The sequence below is a fragment of the Nothobranchius furzeri genome, chromosome 10 (genome assembly GCF_043380555.1).
Source record: "Nothobranchius furzeri strain GRZ-AD chromosome 10, NfurGRZ-RIMD1, whole genome shotgun sequence".
NCBI classification, from domain to species: Eukaryota; Metazoa; Chordata; class Actinopteri; order Cyprinodontiformes; family Nothobranchiidae; genus Nothobranchius; species Nothobranchius furzeri.
Window position 1 is genome coordinate 61891129 of NC_091750.1, and position 19918 is coordinate 61911046.

Genomic DNA, 19918 nt, shown 5'->3' on the forward strand with positions numbered 1-19918 from the left:
CCCTGCTGAGGGCAGAGCCTCAGCATTAGTAATCCTGATTTATTTTAATTTTTTGTGATAATTTAGCCTAATGTGAAATGTTTAAAACAAAACATGTGAGTTAATTCATCTGAAATTGATCAGAATTGCCAAGAGAAATATTTTCATGTTGCCACTGAGATGAAATAACTTTGATGATGCATTCTTTTTCTGTTGAATTTTGGAACAACTTGTTGTATCTAAAGTTACTGTAACTGAATTGATGTTTGATATTGTTATGATAACTCACTGAAATTCTAAATAATCGAAGGCTTGTTAGTAGTATTTTTTTTTTTTACAAATGTGTCTCTAACAGAGCAGCTGCCCGCCTGTAGTAGTATTCTAGCACCCTCCCTGCCATCAGAATCAAAAGTAAACTGGTCAAATGTAAGGATTTGTTTAACAGCTTCATTTGATTTCCCAGGCCATACTTAAAGAGCAAGTCAACCCCTACCAGAGTCTAACTCCACTCCCACCTCATGTTTGAAAAATGCAACAAATGCTGTTGCCTGGCAGACCGAGAGGGCGGAGCCACTAACAAATACACACACACAGGCTCACAACAGCACTGTGACATCACAATGTACCAGTTTACGTCATAGCATACCTCTTAGCCAATAGCGGTGGCAGATTTAAATTAAAATACAGTGCAGAGTTTTTACCTGACAACGGCACAACACTGCCAGTTTTAGGCAGATTATTTAAATTTTAACTAAGATTAATTAAAGTGCCAAATTATTGACGACACGTGTCTACAGAGCAATTAGACACTCATTTATATAATTTATCAGCAAAAATAAGTTGATTTGGGGGTGACTTGCTCTTTAAGCAGCCCCATGAGCAGCAACATATCGAAATAAAGAAAAATAATCCAAGTGAGGCAGCGTTTCAACTTTAATATAGCCTACATACCAATTCCAGTTTTGGCTATAGTAAGTGTGACGGCTGGAGTCTTCCCTTTAAGCCTCCTTTCCACCGGACGTACTACATAACGAGCAAGGAGAACGACAGCTGCATGAATCCAAAAAGGGCTGGTTTGATTTCTATTTCGCTCACCTTAGCTATGCTGGTTTCACAGGAAATGACATGCGTTTTTTTGCATGTCCCTTTTATTTTGAAAGTTTCTGGATATTTAACGCTGCCTTTGTGTTTGACTTCCTGTCTGGCTTGAGCTAACCTGTGGAGTTTGACGTGTCTTGGAAGCGTAGAACTTAAAAATGGACTGGAAACGTGATGATAGCGTCCATTTGGTTCTGAGACGCATCCAAAATGTTGCACTTAGCTGGTGGAAAGGAAACCGGCCACTTTGATGGCGACTGCCACAAAGTACGTTTTGCGGCCATTTTGCATTGCTTTCACATCCTGTGGAAAGGATGCTTTACGTTTCAATGCCGACCTTTGACTCTGCAGCCAACAAGTGAGTCTCTGTATGTCTGTCCTCTAAAATCCCATTTTACATCCTCTTTAAAAATTATTATTTTTTTAACCCACAGGGATGCCACAGATTCTCAGGTTACGTTTTAAAGCTGCTGGACTTCTTTCTCAGATTTTTTTTCTACCTTGTGCCAGCCTCTTTAACAGCAGTTGGCGAGCAATGATGCGAGAGAGGCGCAGGGCAGAGCGCCGCCGCGGGGTGTCTCCCAGCCTCAGGTAGTAATCCTGTCCATCAGGTGTCATGGTCCCCAGACACGTTTCTTCAAAGGCGGAGTCGCTGTCACTTTCATTGTCGTCGCTGTCGTCTTTGGCGCTGTCATCCATCTTTTCCACGTTATCAATGTCTCCAGTCCTGCTGCATGTAAGATCATGGCTGTCTTCACTGAAGACAGCATCCAAAGTCACTGTGTCATCCCTCTTTGTGTCCACTGGAGGAGCGAGCTGCTCAGAAACATCCTCCCCTTTGGCTGTTGTGTTGTTTAAATTTGCACCCTCTTCCTGTCTTGCGTCATCATGTTCTAAGGTCTCACTGTCCTCTGCGGTGCCCACATCATCCATAAAGGTCGAAATCCCATCTCCAGCTTCCATTGTAATCCCAGACATAAATAACAACAACCAAGTCTTCCTCACTCTCACTACGAGGAGCTATTGTGTGAGAATTCCTGGTGAATTCCTCCCTCCAACGTGTCCTCACTGGAAGACACCCGCCCTCCCACCGAACCGACCAAACACACCACCTGACTCGGGTGGCTGTCTCTGTTACACACACGCACGGCTGCTGCTCTGCTTCCTTAAGCGCTGCCAAGGAAACGGTTTGCTCCAGAGTGCATGTGGATGTCTGAGCGGGGCATTCCTGCGATCAGCTGGACGCAGGCCTGGAAAAAAGTATGATCCCAACGGCTACCTCCTAACGTGGAGTACGGAAGGAACAGAACAATGGAGAGTGTGTGGGTGTGAGAGTGTGATGTGAGGAATGTGTGAAGGAGCATTGTTTCTCCCGTGGTGTCGCAGAGAAATGTTCCCATCATGTTTATTCCATCAACTCCATACGTGACATTTAAAGTTGCTGCTTAAACCCACACTCACTGTCCAGAGTTCATTTAGAGGAATGAAACTTAAGAAAACCAAGCATTTGATTGGTCAAAACTCTTTAATGGACAAAAAAAAGTGAGAGTTTGTGTCAAATTAAGTGAGAAAAGTTGTAGAACATTAAATGTGTGGTTGGGTTTGATCACACTGCCCTCTTGAGGAAATCCAGGAAAGCATCCTACTTCCGAATTTGATCTGAACTATTTTTAGGTTAAAAAAAATCTTAAGACAAAATATCCAGAAGATTTTTTGGACTAAAACGTCAAAATAAAAGTAACACTAAAGAGGGAAAACATTTTATCTGCGAGGGTGGTTCTATGAGGTGTCCAGGGTGGGCCAGTGCCACCCTGACTGCAAAATAATCATAACCTGCCCTGAAAATCAGCTAAAAAAATTGACTTAAGCTTTTTGAGAGTTAGATGCACATAATTTTGTTTTCTCAGACAAATATCAAATTAAATTGTAGATGACAACCCTGCATGTCAAAGACTCTTGAAAGTGACAGAATTTTCATCTCTCAAATTCCTTTGCTGCACGTTTGGTTGATCACAATTTCTTTGTTTTTCTAACGCATAAGATGTTTTGTAGATCATATTTACAACAAATTATGCTCAATTTATTAAACTATGGTCTGGTGACACAAACACGAAGGCTTTCAATAAATTATAAACCCAAAATGCATGAAATCTATACATTTTTACACACCTAAATATCCACAACCAGCACATGGAGGAGTGTTAGAACTGTGAGGAAACTGAAATCCTCTCCTCCATATTAAACAATAGTCTTGTGTGTAATTCTGCAACTGAAAGTACAAAACTGAAAATGAAACTAAACCCACTGCAGCTACTGGAAACCAGTGCTTAGAGCAGCAGTAAAAGACAGCTCCAGTACAGCAAAGCCACAGTGGGAGGAGATGATTCATGAGAAATCTGTTTATCTGTATTAAATCCTTCTAACTCCATCCATGCTTTCTAACAAAACACACACACACACACACACACACACACACACACACACAGCAGAACTAAAACCTACAAATCCCACAGTTAGAGGAAGCCCCACCCCCACCACTAATCCAAAAAATCTGTGGAATTACAGCTAAATCCAAATCTGCACTCTTGGTTTTCACACACAAAAACACACAAACTGAACCAACAACAATAACAAATCAATAAATAAATGTAGCTGAGTGTGTGTCTCATGCATCTGCATATTCACTTAAAATCTATCTGAATTAGTTTGGGGTTTTTTGCATAATTGTTATTAACACACCTGTATTTTATTGCTACATTTCATTTATTTTATTTTGAAAGTGCACCTCTATCGGAACAAAGCCATTTCCTTAGGACGAGATGACGGCTACAGCGTGCAGCTTTGTCATCAGACTGCTCTGCACTGAGTGGAACCCCCCCACCCCCATCTCCAAATCTGATCAGGACAGATTTGGACGCTGTGCCTTTGAGCTGATGGGTTCTGCAGTAGAATGAGGAGGGGTGAGGAGGACGAGCCCAGGGTTCTGGGGGCTCTATATGAATCAGAATGAAGATGCATAAATATTGAATCACTCTTGATAATATTCTGTTTGTGCTTCTGACTTTTACATGAAAACATGCTGCTCAACTGGGAGAAGCGGGCTGTAACTTTGAGAAGACAACAGCCGGATTTTGATAAAACAGCTGAGAAAACCCCACCCCCTTTGGAGCTCCATATCTCAGGTGTACTCCAGAGTAAAGACCTCATTCGAAGTTAATATTTTGATCCTTTTTGTAGTTTTTACACAATCACATGTTTAGTTTTAGTTTTATGAAATTCGAAAATTTTCCCACAGAATGTTTGACTAATGTTTAAATGTTATATTTACTCATATTTTAATTTATTTGTAGTCGTTTCTAGGAATGAAATGGTAAATGGCCTGTATAGTATGTATACACCACCTTCTAGGGTTCTACAAGCACTTAACTAACCAGTCATTCATCCATTCACACACACACACACTCACACGCTGGTGGTGATGAGCTACATTGTGGCCACAGCTGCCCTATGGGACGTAACGATGGAAGCATGCTGGTCCCTCCAACCACCACCGGCAGACAAGGTAGGTTAAGCCCAAGGACCCAACAACTGCGACAGACTGAATGGGGCGCTTACTTGCAACCCTCCTTGTAGGAATGCCTAAAGGCACGGAGACCGGAAGCTTGTGATTGGCTTCCTGTAAATTTGTCAACAGCACCGTCATTGCTCCCTCATAAAGTAAAAAAAAAAAGTTAAGCGGCAGACCTGGAACAGATTGAAAAATACATGGCGGAAAAAAGTCTGAAAATGTAAAAGTTTATTTACCCGTGACTAAAGAAATCCAAATAGCTGCAGCAAGAGTTGTATTTGTGGACAGGAAAGACTAGAAACTCGAGTTTAGAGGTGCCGATCACATGAAGAGGTGGATGGGAGACAAGTGTGTTTGCGGTTAAGTGTCTCTGAAATACATTCAGACAATGTAAACACAACAGTAAGCACACCATCGTGGGCCCGATACGCGACTGTAATGCTGGCAGGACACAATCCCCAGCTGACGGAGTAGTCAGAGAGCAAAACATCTCTGTCAATGCGTGGGTTTCGCTCCCTCGCAGAGCTGACTGAGAAGTATAAATTAGACTTAAGTCATTCACTGGGGAAAATAAGCTCCGGTGCGCCTGTTTGAAGACTCGGATTTATAGTCTACTTCCTGATATTTGGACATCTCACCTCTGACTGGCTAACAGCAACTCTACCACTGACTCTGCAATGTTGATGTTTTATCTCCACAAATAACCCAAGCCTAAAGGAGTTTGACTGTGTGGTGGAGTTGCTAATGCTAACAGTTAGCTTCTAGACGTTCTCTGCCATTTCCTGGATGCTGCACCAACAACAGCCTTCCCCATCGTGAAACAAGAGGGGTGAGTTCATCAGTCTGACAGTGGGACATAGATCTGTCAGAGTTTTCTGAACAGAGTTTTTCTGCCTATTTTCTATCCAAAGCTAATGCAGGTAAAATACTATTTTCATGTTCAGCCTGCATGTTAAACACAGTGTTTTTGAAAATGATCAGTTACCAAGTAAAAAACGGTTTCTCTGTGAGCCTGCTCTTTAAATTCTATACACCCTTGTCCTCTTTCACACACTGACACCACATTGAAGCTTCTTGCTGACTGTCTTTGGGGTTCTCTCAGGGAGACGTCTGTGTGTGGTTACCATGGCGACCCTAATGAGCCAATGGCAGCAACTTTAACACTTCTTTGAAGCTTGGCCGAATAAACATTCTGAGCATATTTTATTATTGTGCAACATCATTCAGAAACGTTAAAATGATTTTTCGTTATTGTCTCACAGCTACTTGAACTGGCCATGCTCTGATGGACGTGCTGCTCTGTGGTGTTTTAGAGGGTCGTCAGTGTGGGAATGCGCTTTATTCAATTTGTTTAAGTGGCGCACATCTCTGTAATTACATTAAACCGAAGAAACAGCTGCAGCTCCCTCTCTCTCTCTCCCTTATGCTCACCCTCTTCTCTTCTCTTCCTCCCTCTGACGCACAGCGCACCAGAGTCTGCGCATCCGGACCGCTGTGTGAATACAGAGCAAACCGGCTGACCCCCCACCCCACAAAAAATACTTGGTGCATTAGTGCGCGCGCTGTTAGACCCTTTAGACGTAGTTTAGGAAATCCAAAACGTGCATGCGTGCAACGGACCCACGTGACAAAAATCCGTGACGAAAGAGTGCAGCTACCACCGGACTGGAGCAGAATGAGTGGCATCTGAGAGCTCTGCTGAACACCTCTCCACAGCACATGCCTGCGCTGGCTGGAGCACTAAATTTGACAATGACCTTCCCAAAATAATCTGCGCCAGACGCGTCAGGAGGAGCCTCTGCAGCAGCAGTCTGTACAAACTGGGCATAAACTTTTGTCCTTCTTAAAATATCTTCAGAGCGTTCATGAAAGTAAAATAAAATAAAGAAAAACAAATGTTGCCTATTATAATTTGGGAAATGTGCTCAGAAACTTTTTCAAAATGAAACATTTAAAACATTGAGGAATTCTTGCGGTTGCTGCTGGAGTCTAGCTATATTTAAATAAGTCTGACTTCCTTTTTTGGTTGTCTGACCTGCGATTCGCCTCTCCCGGACATTTCTCCACAGCAGATCCCAAGCCTTGGACGTGGAGTCCCGCAGCTGCTCACTGATCGACCGCCGCAGCTGGAGCTTGTTGTCAGTCTTCCGCTGGGTGGTCATTGCAGCGCTGCCGGACGCATAATCCCTGTTTTAAATCCGCCTCCCCCCTCAAATAATAAAAAAGAGAAGTCTCTTATTTTCACCGGGAACAGCAGATCCAGCTGGGACAGCGCGCCCCGGCAGCTGCCGCAGTCACAGCTTCACCTGGTTTCAGCTCCGCGCGGTACCGCGCTACGTCGCGCCGCGCCGCTGCGCGCTGCGTCACCTTCCTGCACCAGCGAAGGCGTCGGACGGTCCTAACCCTACCAAATATCCCTAAACTTCACAGATCCTGCAGCCGCTCTTCCATTTTCCCCTAAACCGACTCATCCAGGACGAAGAACTGCTTAAACGACTTCTGTCTGTGAGGTTGTAGCCAGATGTGAGAGGCGGTGACCCCCCCCCCCCCCCCCCCCCCCAACAGCTCCCTCCCTCACGCACCATACATGCTCTCAAAAACCCACCCACTCATTCAAACAAGGATTCCTTTCAATCTCGTGATGCGTAGTAATAACACACACACACACACACACACACACACACACACACACACACACACACACACACTCACACACACACACAGACTCCATCGCACAAGCCTCTACTCTAGTCATTCATGGAGCAGCATTCAGACTGGTCTCACTGATCAGCCAAACCTGAACAAGGGAACAAAAAGCAGAGAAAAATCTGGTAATGCTAAATTTAACTAATATGTTTCAAAAGTTTGAAATTGAGAGAAAAATCTAGAAAATCAATCAGATATGTGAGGAAATACTTCTGAAAAATTGAAAATGTTTCTCAGCTTGCAAAAATCCAGTGGCATCCACGAGGGTTGGCCAGGGGTGGCTAAACCCCCGACCTGGAAAATCGCTCCACTGGCTCCCCCAAGGAAGACCTCCCCCACCTTAATATTACCCAAATTCACACAAAACCATAAATCCATCTCATTTAACAAAGACAAAAATGTGTATCTATCTATCTATCTATCTATCATCTATCATCTATCTATCTATCTAGATGATATATATATATATATGAGAGAGAGAGAGAGAGAGAGAGAGAGAGAGAGAGAGAGAGAGAGAGAGAGAGAGAGAGAGAGAGAGAGAGAGAGAGAGAGAGAGAGAGAGAGACTGCTGAGCATTTTTATAAAAAAGTTTAAAGATGAATATTTTTGCAGATGCTGTTTTAGGGCAGCAACGGGAAAATTAAACTATTCAAAAATCCTAAACAATAAATGTAATAACTTAAAACAAATTCTGAAATGTTTTTTTACTAAAATTTGAGGAAAATGTGTTGGATTTTTTATTTTTTTTTATTTTTTTACTTTAAGGAGCAATGCACAGCTACAGCCGAAACAAATATGGGATGCCCCCCTTAAATTTCCCCCCCCCCCCCCCTTGGGGGTGCCACTGCAAACATCTGGAAAAGTGTTTGCATGAATGATTAAAGATGTAATCTTCTTTACCTGACGCCGTGTTGTTTCGATCGCCTGAAAAAACTCGTCCAAGCAACATCTCCACTCTCTTCCCTCTCATTCAGCCTCTTCTTTATAACACTCAGCTACAGATGTTGAGCTAAAATTTCATTTGCTACTAGCTGGAAGTTATTCAAAATAAATTGTTTGAGCTAACAGATGATGAAAGACATTTTATATCATCAGATACAGAGGAGTTGATTAAAATCCCTTTTAAAGCCATATCTTGGTTTAATGGTTGGAGTTTTAGGGATAAGGTGCATTGTTGTAAATAAACAGACTAACCTAGCGTGTGCTAACTGAAAACCTTTTTTTCTCCCATTACTGCACTCGATGTGACTTTGGGCTTGTCTGAAGAGGAAGTCACTCAATAGCAACAGGCTGACAACCTGAGGTGAAAGTGCTTAAGCCGTCTGTCTGTGTGAGGTACTTTCATCCCTCTGACAGGTTAAGAGTTTTGGAAATTTCTTCCTAAGCTTTGAGCAGTTCCCGTGTTATTCCAGGAATGCCAGACAGAGAGAGATCCCAGCAGCCAGGTCGCTCCCTCGGCTGCCGCCTGCCCTACACCGTCGGACGTCCTGTTTCTGGTGTTGAGTTGCAGGTCAGCCGTGGAGCCGTGAGCGGAGACCTGAGTCGACATTTTGACTTGTCGAAGCACGCTCGACATCCCGGGCAGTCAGCAGAATCCTGAGGTGATTCGGACACCGAACACTACTTTCCTGTTGGGGTTGATCTCCTCGTCTATTTTTAGCTAAAATATAACATGTGAGAATGGTTTGTTTTTACGTCAAACATCGCCAGACCGAAGAGGGAAAGCATCCTGAGAGGAGAGGGAGGATGTAAAGGAGGGAGGAGAGATGAGGATAGGCGGGAAATGTAAGAAGGGAGAGGAGGCGAGGAGCTCAGGGGAAACAAAACGCAGAAACGACTGACAAGACCACCAACACACACTGGATAAGAAATACACACACCAGAGGATCAAACAAGCCCTCGTTTCCATTTTGATTGAAAAAAGAGGAACTGTCTTTAAATTTGTGATTATTAAAAGTTTGCATTTTGCAAATCTTGATTTGAAACCTGAATCCTAACATTTTTAATAAGAAAATAAAAACTAAAACAATTATGTGGTTGAAAAAAAGTGAGTAAAACTAAAAGTTTAAATAAATACAAGAGTAAAATAAAAGAAATGTTTGAAAATTAAATTAAAGTTGTTTTATTGGACTGAAACATATTTTCCAGGTTTTCAACTGAATGTTAAAATGGAACAAACAGAACTTTGCAGGTTTTACTCAACAAACAAACCTGCGGCTCTCAGTTTTTTTTTTTCTTCTTGAATTTCTCTAACAGTTTAATTCTTACTCAGTGACTCATGAGTCTTCAGCTCTAAAACGCTTATTCTGGAGGCACAGATTCAACTGATTGACACAAATAAAACTGCTGACAGACTTGGTGACACAAAAGTAGAAGTTCCTCCTTCCTTTTTTTATCTGCTTAAATAATTAAACAAAAAGCAGAAGTCTCCAATAAGATTATAGGCCAGAGGTGTCGGAACCAGCAGCTTGTGGGTTTAATTAGTCCAGAAGAAGGAGGTATTAAACACTGTAGCTGGTCCATGGGGGTCAACCTCTGGCCTGGGCAGAGAGAAGGAGCCCTGCAGCGCAGCAGCCAGTCAAAACACCAATCTAACACATTCCAGTGCCCAAACAGCCAATCACAACAGTGCAACTGACATGTTCTGGTCGGACCCGAGATCTGGTCTTCTGAACAAATACACAGCGGAGCATGGTTGTCTGCACCGAGGGAGCAATCAGATCTTGCTGTGGTTGGAGGAATGGGCTCGGTGTGGAGAAAGCTGTCTTCAAGAGATGGAGGAGGAGGAGGAGGAGGAGGAAGCCGAGTTTCTGTTCTGTCTTTTCAGTTGGGTCATTTGAGGTTAGAAAGAGCAATGTGGTTACCGAAAGTAAAGAAAAAAATAAGAACAGCACATTACAGAGCTGTTCTTTGATATTTGTATATGTTGCCTCCGGATCAGGAGGATTTTTGTCTCCTGAAGTGGAATTAATTGAATTAATGTAGAAGGAAATGCAAAACCTTTACTGCTCTGAATCTGGGTTACTGAGTTCAACCTTAATCAATAATTTATCCGATCACATGATGAACAGACCATGACAGAACCTGCTACTCATCCCCCACCTTTTCCACAAATCTACATGCTCCCCTCTCTCTTTCCTCCTTCCATGGCTCTCCCTTTTTTCATCCTCTCCTTCCTCCCTGCCCTCTCTCTGCTCCCCGTCTATTTTCAGCAGCTCGACCCGCTGTGGTTTCAGACCAAAACACACAAAGTACACACAAAATCTGGATTATGTCACTAACAGCTGCCTGGAAAACATCTGTAAGTGCACTCAGAGGAAAATACTCAGAGTCTGCAGCAAAAACCAGCCGGTGAACACGCACATGAAGGCAAATGTGACAATAAATGTGCTAAATTTAAGCAAGAAACTTTGAAGTTATAACCCGGGCTTTTGACGTAAGCTCAGCATAAAGTAAAAGATGCGGTTTACCCGAAAGCTCAGTGGCGCGTGCCTTCCCATCGGGAGCAAAAACGTTCCACGCAGCTGGTCCCACGAAGTCACGCAAACACCCGAGAATGGCAAGATCACAAGATAACAAGCAAGGAGGTCTGTGGTTTATTTTCTGATTTGTTTACCTCGACTACTGAAGTTTCACAGGAAATTACTTACTCTTTTATTATTTAAAATGTATGAGAAGTAAGAATGACATCCTGTGGTCAAATGTGGGTACTGCAGTCCATGTTTCAAAACAAACCAGTCCGCTCTGAGCAACTGTTGCCAGCTAGAAGATTCTAGATGACGAGCAAAGTCGAGTCAAAAAAAGTAATTTGATGAATAGATAAATACATTTCACTGAAATGTCGAGTTGTAGCTCATTTAAAAAGTAGATTGAGATATTTTAGGAGCCAACCATTAGCTTCTAATTTACCATTAGCTCAACTTTAGCCTCTAGACTTCTTAACTTAACATCAGAGTTAAACTCTTATGTTGCTCCTTTCACTGACTAATATTGTTTCCATAATACTGCTGCTTTTTGCCGGGTGCTGAAGAATTACAACCCCGGACTTTGAAACCAGGAAATGTAGAGGCGGGACAGATTGTAAACAAAACTTACGTCCCTCTGGCTTTTTAAAGAACAAAAACTGGTCTCCATCCAGCCAGCTGAGAAAGAAATCCATTTTTTTGTAACCTTCTTTCAACATGATTGAGGCATTAGACTGTTTTGTGATTATTTCACTGTAATAGTCTTACTTATTTTACCTTTAAACAGGGGCGGCGTTAGGCCCGGCTACTTGGGCTGAAGCCCCGGATGTTTCATGAAAAGCCCCGGATCTGAATCACGGAAGTAACATGCAGTACCAAAGTCCAACAGAGAGGGAGCAGCTGGCAGTAGTTTGTATACAGCCTGCCTGAGCCTCCACCACTGAAGAAGAAGCCCTTCAGCAGCCGGCTTCTTCTGCAGTCTCTGCCTGAAACGCATGAGTGAAGATGGACATAAGGACGTTTTTTAGACCAAAAGTACGGCGACAGAACCCCAGCTTTGATGAGACTGGTGTTGACTCAGGTTTGTAATGGGCCATTCCCATCTGTACCGGGTCAGCCTGGGCCGGGTAGCCCCAGTCGGCCCCAGCCTGGCCCGGTTGATTCCACACATCCTTGTCTTAAGCCCATGTGGGCTGATTCTACCCACCAATCAGAGGCTTGCTCTAATGGAAGGTGTGAATTTGCTGTCAGCAGTGGGTGTGTTGGCCCTGGTCGGACTGAAGCAGACCCCCTCGAGAAGAGGGCTGAAAATGAGCCTTGGTTGGCCCGGAAAAATACCAGGCCACCCAGATATGTAAACAACCTACGCTACCCGGACCGGGCCGACCCGGTACAGATGGGAATGGCCCATATGTCTTATTTGAAAATATTTGTTGTGCTGCTGGTTTGCCTAAAGTTAGCTTATCAGATAAAGTGGTTGGAGAAAGAAAGGGAATATTTACTATCATCTCACACTAAACACTAACAGGAACAATACTCTGCCCTGAAAATTCTTAATATGTAGCTTCAGATTAAAAATTATGTGGTACAAGACAAATATATATGATGTTGAATAGTGCGTGTCACGTGTGTGTGTGTGTGTGCGCGCGCGTATGTGCGCGCGTGTGTGTATATTAAGCCCCGGATCTTCTTCAGTCCTAAATCCGCCCCTGCCTTTAAACAACTTGAATTCTGCACTTGTCTTTTATTTTGAAAGTTGCCTTATGTGTTGCACTAATTCAGTGTTTCACTTCCTGTTTGGCTGGATCTGAACTGCTGAATTTGATCGACAAATCATCAAAGTGCAACACTGCAAAGTCATCCACTATAACGGCAACTAATTGCTGCGTACTGCGCTACACATCTGGTGGAAATGCCCATTAATGCTTTTGCTGTGTTCACAGCATTCAACGTCTCATTTGTATCTCTGCAAAGTTTATGCTCAAGTCTAGAGTTTTACAATCTGCAAAATCAATGTTTATTTAAACTTAGTCTTCAAAATAAAGTTTAATAAATGCTGCTAAGTGTTCAGAGTGGATGTTGTTGACTTGACCCTGGACTCTAATGCAGTAGTCAGACTGCAATGCTGTTGTGGGAAGTAAATGTCAAAGGAAGAGGCAACTTAGCCAGAGAGGAAATGGGGGCAGACAGATGATGATGGTGAGATACTGGAGATCAGAACAGAAATTACCCATATTAGGTCAAGAAGTATAATAGACATTAAGAGAGATTTAGTTTTTTTAACACGTTGTTTAATTTTATTTTAAGTGATAAGTGGTGTTTTTGACATTTCCAATATTTTCAGATGTCCGTGCCAACTATGAGTTGTCACAATGGGATTTAAAATAAACCAACGCTGTGTTCAGGCTCCATCTGCTCACGCTGGACTGAATTAACAGTTTGAGCGTGTCTCCATCAATCTTTCTGCACCAGCTGTTGGAATGAGGAATGAAGTTCTGGTCAGGTCCTAGAGAAAAACGGGCTAGGGCAGAAGTGGGTCAGGAGCTAATTCAGACGATCTGTCTGTCCGCACACTCTCCAGTAACAATAACAACAACTTGTTCTCGTCTAGTCAGTGAACTCACCGCAGTGACATTATCCACTTTTATTCTCCGGTATCACCTTAAACAAGAGTAAGACAAGGACAAATGGGAAAACAATACATCTGGAGACAGATGTGGGTGGGGGGTGAGCTGCAAAGGACTGCAGGCTGTGGTATGGAAAGAGCCGGACTCGAGGCAGGAAACGAAGGCTAATGGATGTGAGGGGGGCCCTGCAGGTCATGGGAGAGCAGATGACACGCAGCAAGGAACGCCTCGATGCTAAGTGAAATTTTTTTAAACTGATGGGCTTATACTAATGTGAAAATATTCATCAAGTAAACTTTGAAATTTATTCTAAATAAAAATTAACATTAGTTTGTTGTTTGGGGAATTCATGTGTCAAACATTTCCAGGTGCTGCAGAGCAGCTGAATCTCTCCAGTCACACGTTAAAAACACCATGCAGAACAAGTTAAAGGCCCAACAGGTCATCTAGGCTCTGATTACTCATAGATTATCAGAACAATTTCTAATAAAGTGAAAATTTTGATGTATTTTTTTAATGAAGCCTCCCATTTAGGTGAAAATGTAGGTACTAGAACTGTTAAACCATTTAAACCACAATACAAGTGAAACAGATACAGACCTGCAAAAGAAAGACTGTTTTCCCCCTTTATTACAAACTTTGTGACACAAGTACAGGACCATGTGGGACGCCTGGTCCCAGGATTAGACTTATTTATGTGAATCCAGCAGAGTTTCTGTCCGATTTTGCCCCCTGGTGAATTATTTAATTATTCCGTGACCATTTTCTCAGTGTGACAGAGTGCACAGTCCTGCTGTGAGAGGTCACCATCTGAGTGTCTCGTTTCCATGGAGGGATGTGCTGTATGTGCTATTTTGTCCAGGTGGGTGGTATGAGGCGAGCTACGGCTAATATCCACATGAAGGCCACCCAAGGTGTCCCACCAGACTACTGGATTATAACAAGATGTCCATCCATCCATCCATTTTCATCTGCTTACCCGGAGTCGGGTCGCGAGGGCAGTAGCCTAATGCGAGAGGCCCAGACTTCCCTCTCCCCAGCCACTTGGGCCAGCTCTTCCAGGGGAATCCCAAGGCATTCCCTGGCCAGGTGAGAGACATAGTCCCTCAACCGTTTATTGGGTCTACTTTTAGGTCTCCTCCCGGTTGGACGTACCCAGAAAACCTCACCAGGGAGGCGTCCAGGAAGCATCCTGACCATATACCCGAGCCACCTCAACTGGCTCCTCTCGATGTGGAGGAGCAGCGGGTCTACTCCGAGCCCCTCCCGGATGACCGAGCTTCTCACCCTATCTCTAAGGGAGAGCCCAACCACTCTTCGGAGTAAACTTATTTCGGCTGCTTGTCTCCGTGATCTCGTTCTTTCGGTCACTACCCAAAGCTCATGACCATAGGTGAGGGTAGGAACGTAGAACGACCGGTAAATATGTGGAATATGTGGAATGTGCTGTCGCTATGGTAACTCAACTCTGTCTCCTTTCCCAGCCTGGGACGGACTGCGGGAAGGTCGCTGAAACATTCCATGGTCACTGCAACCCTCCAACCCTCAATGCTCCTCCCCCTATCCACACTGAGGTGACATGTGCTGCTTATGTGGCTGCAGGAACTGAAGTGGGGATAGTCCCAACCCATCACCCCACCTAGTGGACACTTATGTTGTGTGATGTCTGAAGTCTGTTGCATAGCTGTCTGAGGTGTTTCTTTTGCAGAGCAAAGCTGCCCTCCCAGTGGAGGGTGGCTCTGAAGAGCCTTTTTTCCCCCTCCACCTGAACCAACCCTCATGTAACCCCTCTTATCTCTATTATGGTAGAGCGACTCAGGGTTGCGAATGACCACAGTCACCAATTCTTGTTATGTGTCTTGCCCATGTATGTCTGATCTCTGCATTGTGTGTACTGAAACTTTAATTTCCCTCTGGGATTAATAAAGTATCTTTGAATTGAATTGATTTGATTTGATTTGATTTGAAATCGAGAGCTTCGCCTTCTGACTCAGCTCTCTCTTCACTACGACAGACCGGTACAACGCCCGCATCACTGCAGATGCAGCACCAATCCGCCTATCGATCTCATGCTCCAGTTTTCTCTCACTCGTGAACAAGACCCTGAGATACTTAAACTCCTCCACTTGGGGCAGGACCTCATCCCTGACCCAGAGAAGGTATTCTACCCTTTTCTGAATCAAGACCATGGTCTCAGATTTAGAGGAGCTGATTCCCATCCCATCTGCTTCACACTTGGCTGCGAACCGCTCCAGTGAAAGCTGAAGATCACGTTCTGATGAAGCCAACAGGACCACATCATCTGCAAAAAGCAGAGAGCTGATCCTCAGGCCACCAAAATGGATGCCCTCCACACCTTGGCTGCGCCTAGAAATCCTGTCCATAAAGGTTATGAACAGAATCGGTGACAAAGGGCAGCCTTGGCGGAGTCCAACTCTCATTGGGAACGAGCCCGACTTACTGCCGGCAATGCTGACCAAGCTCTGACACCGGTCATGCAGGAACCTAACAGCACATATCAGAGGGCCTGGTACCCCATACTCCCGGAGTACCCCCCACAGGGCCCCCTGAGGGACGTGGTCAAACGCCTTCTCTTAATCCACAAAACACATGCAGATTGGTTGGGCAAATTCCCACACACCCTCTAGGATCCCCCTAAGGGTATAGAGCTGGCCCAGTGTTCCACGGCCAGGACGAAAACCACATTGCTCCTCCTGAATCTGAGGTTCAACAATCCGACGGATCCTCCTCTCCAGAACCCTTGACTAGACCTTACCAGGAAGGCTCAGGAGTGTGATCCCCCTGTAGTTGGAACACACCCTGCGGTCCCCCTTTTTAAATAAGGGGACCACCACCCTGGTCTGCCAGTCCAGTGGGACTGCCCCCGATGTCCACGCGATATTGCAGAGCCACGTCAGCCAACACAGCCCCACAACATCCAGAGACTTAAGGAACTCCGGGCGGATCTCATCCACCCCTGGATTCTTGCCACAGAGGAGCTTTTTGACCACCTCAGTGACCTCAGCAATTTGAGGCCAACCCAAAGTCCCCAGACTCTGCTTCCTCACTGGGAGACGTGTAGGTGGGATTGAGGAGGTCTTTAAAGTATTCTGCCCACCGATCCACAACGTCCTGAGTAGAGGTCAGCAGCACATCGTCCCCACTATAGATAGTGTTGGTAGCTCACTGCTTCCCTCCCCCCCCCCCCCCCCCTGAGGTGCCGGATGGTGGACCAGAATCTCCTTGAAGACGTACGGAAGTCTTGCTCCATGGTCTCACCGAACTCCTCCCATGCCCGGGTTTTTGCCTCGGTGACCACCCGAACCGCGTTCCGCTTGGACTGTCGGTACCCCTCAGCTGCCTCTGGAGTCCCACAGGCCAAAAAGACCTGATAGGATTCTTTCTTCAGCTTGACAGCATCCCTAACCGCCGGTGTCCGCTAGACGTTTGAATGTTATTTACTGAAGGTGTCTGTGAATCAGCATTACATTTAATGTGTTGGAAAAAAATAGATTGCGCCAAAACATCTTCACAATCTTAAACGTTTCATGGTCCTCCTCTCTTTTTTTTTTGAATTTCAAACATCAGAATATTTTTAAAAACACACAAGAGCCAATATTGTTATTGTTAATTAGGATATTGCATTCTTTAAGAGTTTTAAAATAAAATTTTTATTTATTTTTTTATGTATTTGTTTGTTTGTTTTTTTAGATATCCTCTTATATTGAGAAAGTACGAAGGTATTCAGTTTGAAAAAAATATCTAACTTTCTACAACTAATTTGATCATTTTACTCCTAAATTGCACCAGCGTAGGGTTGGCATACGTATTTATTTGGGTGCTTTTTAAGCTCAATATACCATACTACATTTGACCAATAAGATGTGAATTTCTATATAAATATGGAAATCCAGTCTAATTGGTCTTTGAATGTTTAACCAGAAGAATTAGAGTTCTTTGTTTATTCAGGGATCGTAAGACACTTTGTGTTAATTCAGAGTCAGGTTTATAAAAAGTAAGAAATTTATTTTCTAAACAATTAAAAAACGTGACAACTAGGAAACACTTTATGTGATGAATGAATCTAAGTGGATGGAATGTTAGGTGTGATGATGTGTGAATGTGATGTTATCAGAACCCTCGTATCTGGAGAAACTGAGTTCTGAGTGGGAGGGAATTTGGTCTGCTATAAATTATAGTGATGGTTTATAAAACCACGTCAGACGCAACCTGTCGAGTCTACGTATCCTTGTTGGAGACTCTCTTTTGGATCCGAGATGGCGGGGAGTCCGTTGACCCCACGGTACCGAAGTCCTTTTAGAAACCGCAGTATGACCAGGTCAGTCCAGAGTCTTCTCCAGGTCACGACAAACAGGTGGACTTGTTTTGCATTCATGGAAGGACTCTTAGGGAGTCAGAGCTGTGTCAGCTTTGTTCTGATGGAACCGTTTACGGTGTCAGCTGTAGCATGCAACAGGTTTGACAGCTCGTCAAAAGATGCGACGGGAGAAGAGACTTCCTCCGATGGCCAGTCAGAGTTAGACTCAACTGAATCACTCAGGAATTGATGCTGTTTTAATGATGGCCATATTTTGGTTTACTGATTAATCAGAATTTGACCTGTAAATGGGTTTTGCCAACAAACCTCAGATACACATCTCTCTCAGATATGAAGATGCTGATTTTGCGGATAAGAAAATATCTATGTGCAGTGCCGTTAACTTTAACGTGCGTCAATGACTCGCTTCAACACTATTGTCCAGGCGGCAAGCGGGCTTGGGTTTATTATCCCATTTATTGAAGATGCTGACGATCACAATTATGCAGGTTCCAGAATAGCAATATCTTGTCAAGGTTAAGAAAATGATTAAAATTACAACAGCAAATTAGTTATGGAATGAAACCAAATGAAGCGGTAAAAACCGTGTGACCTCCCGTCACCCAAAAACGCCAGTGCACTGCCACCCTGACACCTATATAGGCTCCGCAGTGCCACCAGTGGTCAAAAGAAATATAAACCATAGTGAAATAAACTGAAATATATATGAGACATTATCAAAACGAACTTAGACCATAATATAATGTAAACTAAAACAATATTGGCTCCTACAGTGATAATAATATTCATTTCAACTTCAGTAACTTAAGCACAGATTAATCAAAACAGTTCATTTAACCATATGACTAGTTAACTCATATTGTTCCTTTCATTATATGATTTAATTATGAAAGTTCATCCTTCTTGTTCTGTGAAGCAAAGCAGTCTAAGATAAGAGGGAGCTTGCGAGGGACCTTGGGCAAACAACAGTATCTTTCTTGTAGATTAAGGCACCAGTTAGGACTTAAGTCTCCAAATGGCCAGATACTGAAGAGGTCACGCTGTAGATGAAAAACTGACCATTTGTGGAGGCTATACCAGTGAGACCCAAATCTGATACAGAATTCCGCAGAGTCACATATGGAAAGTTTTATATAAGAGAAAACAAAAAGAAACCAAACTAAAATTTATGTTACCTGATTTTCCTGATTTAAATCAGCAGGTGATTTATAGGTTTCTGCAGAGCCTGATGAGCTGCTGCACAGGTCATGCAACCACTGAATCAAGTGTGCTGGACTAGAGAAATCACTAAAACATGCTGGATACCAGCCCTCGAGGCCTGGAACTGAATAGCCCTGGTGTAGGGTGTCCCAATCCTCAAGTACGGACATTGAACACGCCCCTTTTGCACCCATGATCCACACTTTGCCCAAGTCCGCATTGATGCAGACTTGAGCGAAGGGTATTACCCACAATGTGGGGCGTCGGTGGCACAGGAGTTAAGTGCTCACCCCAAAATCGGAAGGTTGCAGGTTCGAGCCCCGCTCAGTCTGTCGCTGTTGTGTCCTTGGGCAAGACACTTAACCCACGTTGCCTGCTGGTGGTGGTCGGAGGGACCGGTGGCGCCAGTGCTCGGCAGCCTCGCCTCTGTCGGTGCGCCCCAGGGCAGCTGTGGCTACATTGTAGCTCATTCCCACCAGTGTGTGAATGTGTGTGTGAATGGGTGAATGACTGATTGTGTTGTAAAGCGCCTTGGGGGGTTCCAGGACTCTAGAAGGCGCTATATCAAATACAGACCTTTTTTTTTTTTTTTTTTTTTGTTTTTTTTTTTACAATCCATTGCTGTGTGGGAATTTTCAGAAGAATGGCTCAAGTGGCTTTTCTGAAAATATTTATTTTCAAATGAAATAAGTTAATTTTAAGATGATTAATAACATTTGTTAATGCTCTGAATGTTTTAGACCAAGATTTAATGTGGACAGTAATTAACGTAAATGTTGTCAACTGTCTTGTTTTTTTAATAAGTAGGACAAACAGCGACCGGCATGTGTCCTGGTCAGTGATGCAATCGTCACTGTCCCAGTTTTAGCAATTATTTGCAGTTACACACTCCAAGCCTTACTGTGCACCTCCACCAAGACTGTAGGGCGCAGTGTGA

General features: G+C 43.7%; 1 protein-coding gene across 5 annotated transcripts in view; it reads right to left on the reverse strand.

Annotated features, from left to right (window-relative positions):
* Positions 1–19918, reverse strand: part of stard13a (StAR related lipid transfer domain containing 13a) — a 66317-nt gene that overhangs the window by 25735 nt on the left and 20664 nt on the right. The window contains exon 1 of one of the 5 annotated variants that reach the window (XM_015961594.3): positions 6681–7171. The exons of 3 other annotated variants lie outside the window; for them this stretch is intronic. In XM_015961594.3, coding sequence (XP_015817080.3) covers positions 6681–6807 — 127 coding nt within the window. In that variant the 5' untranslated portion in view covers positions 6808–7171. One more of the 5 variants, XM_015961592.3, reaches the window with a different exon arrangement.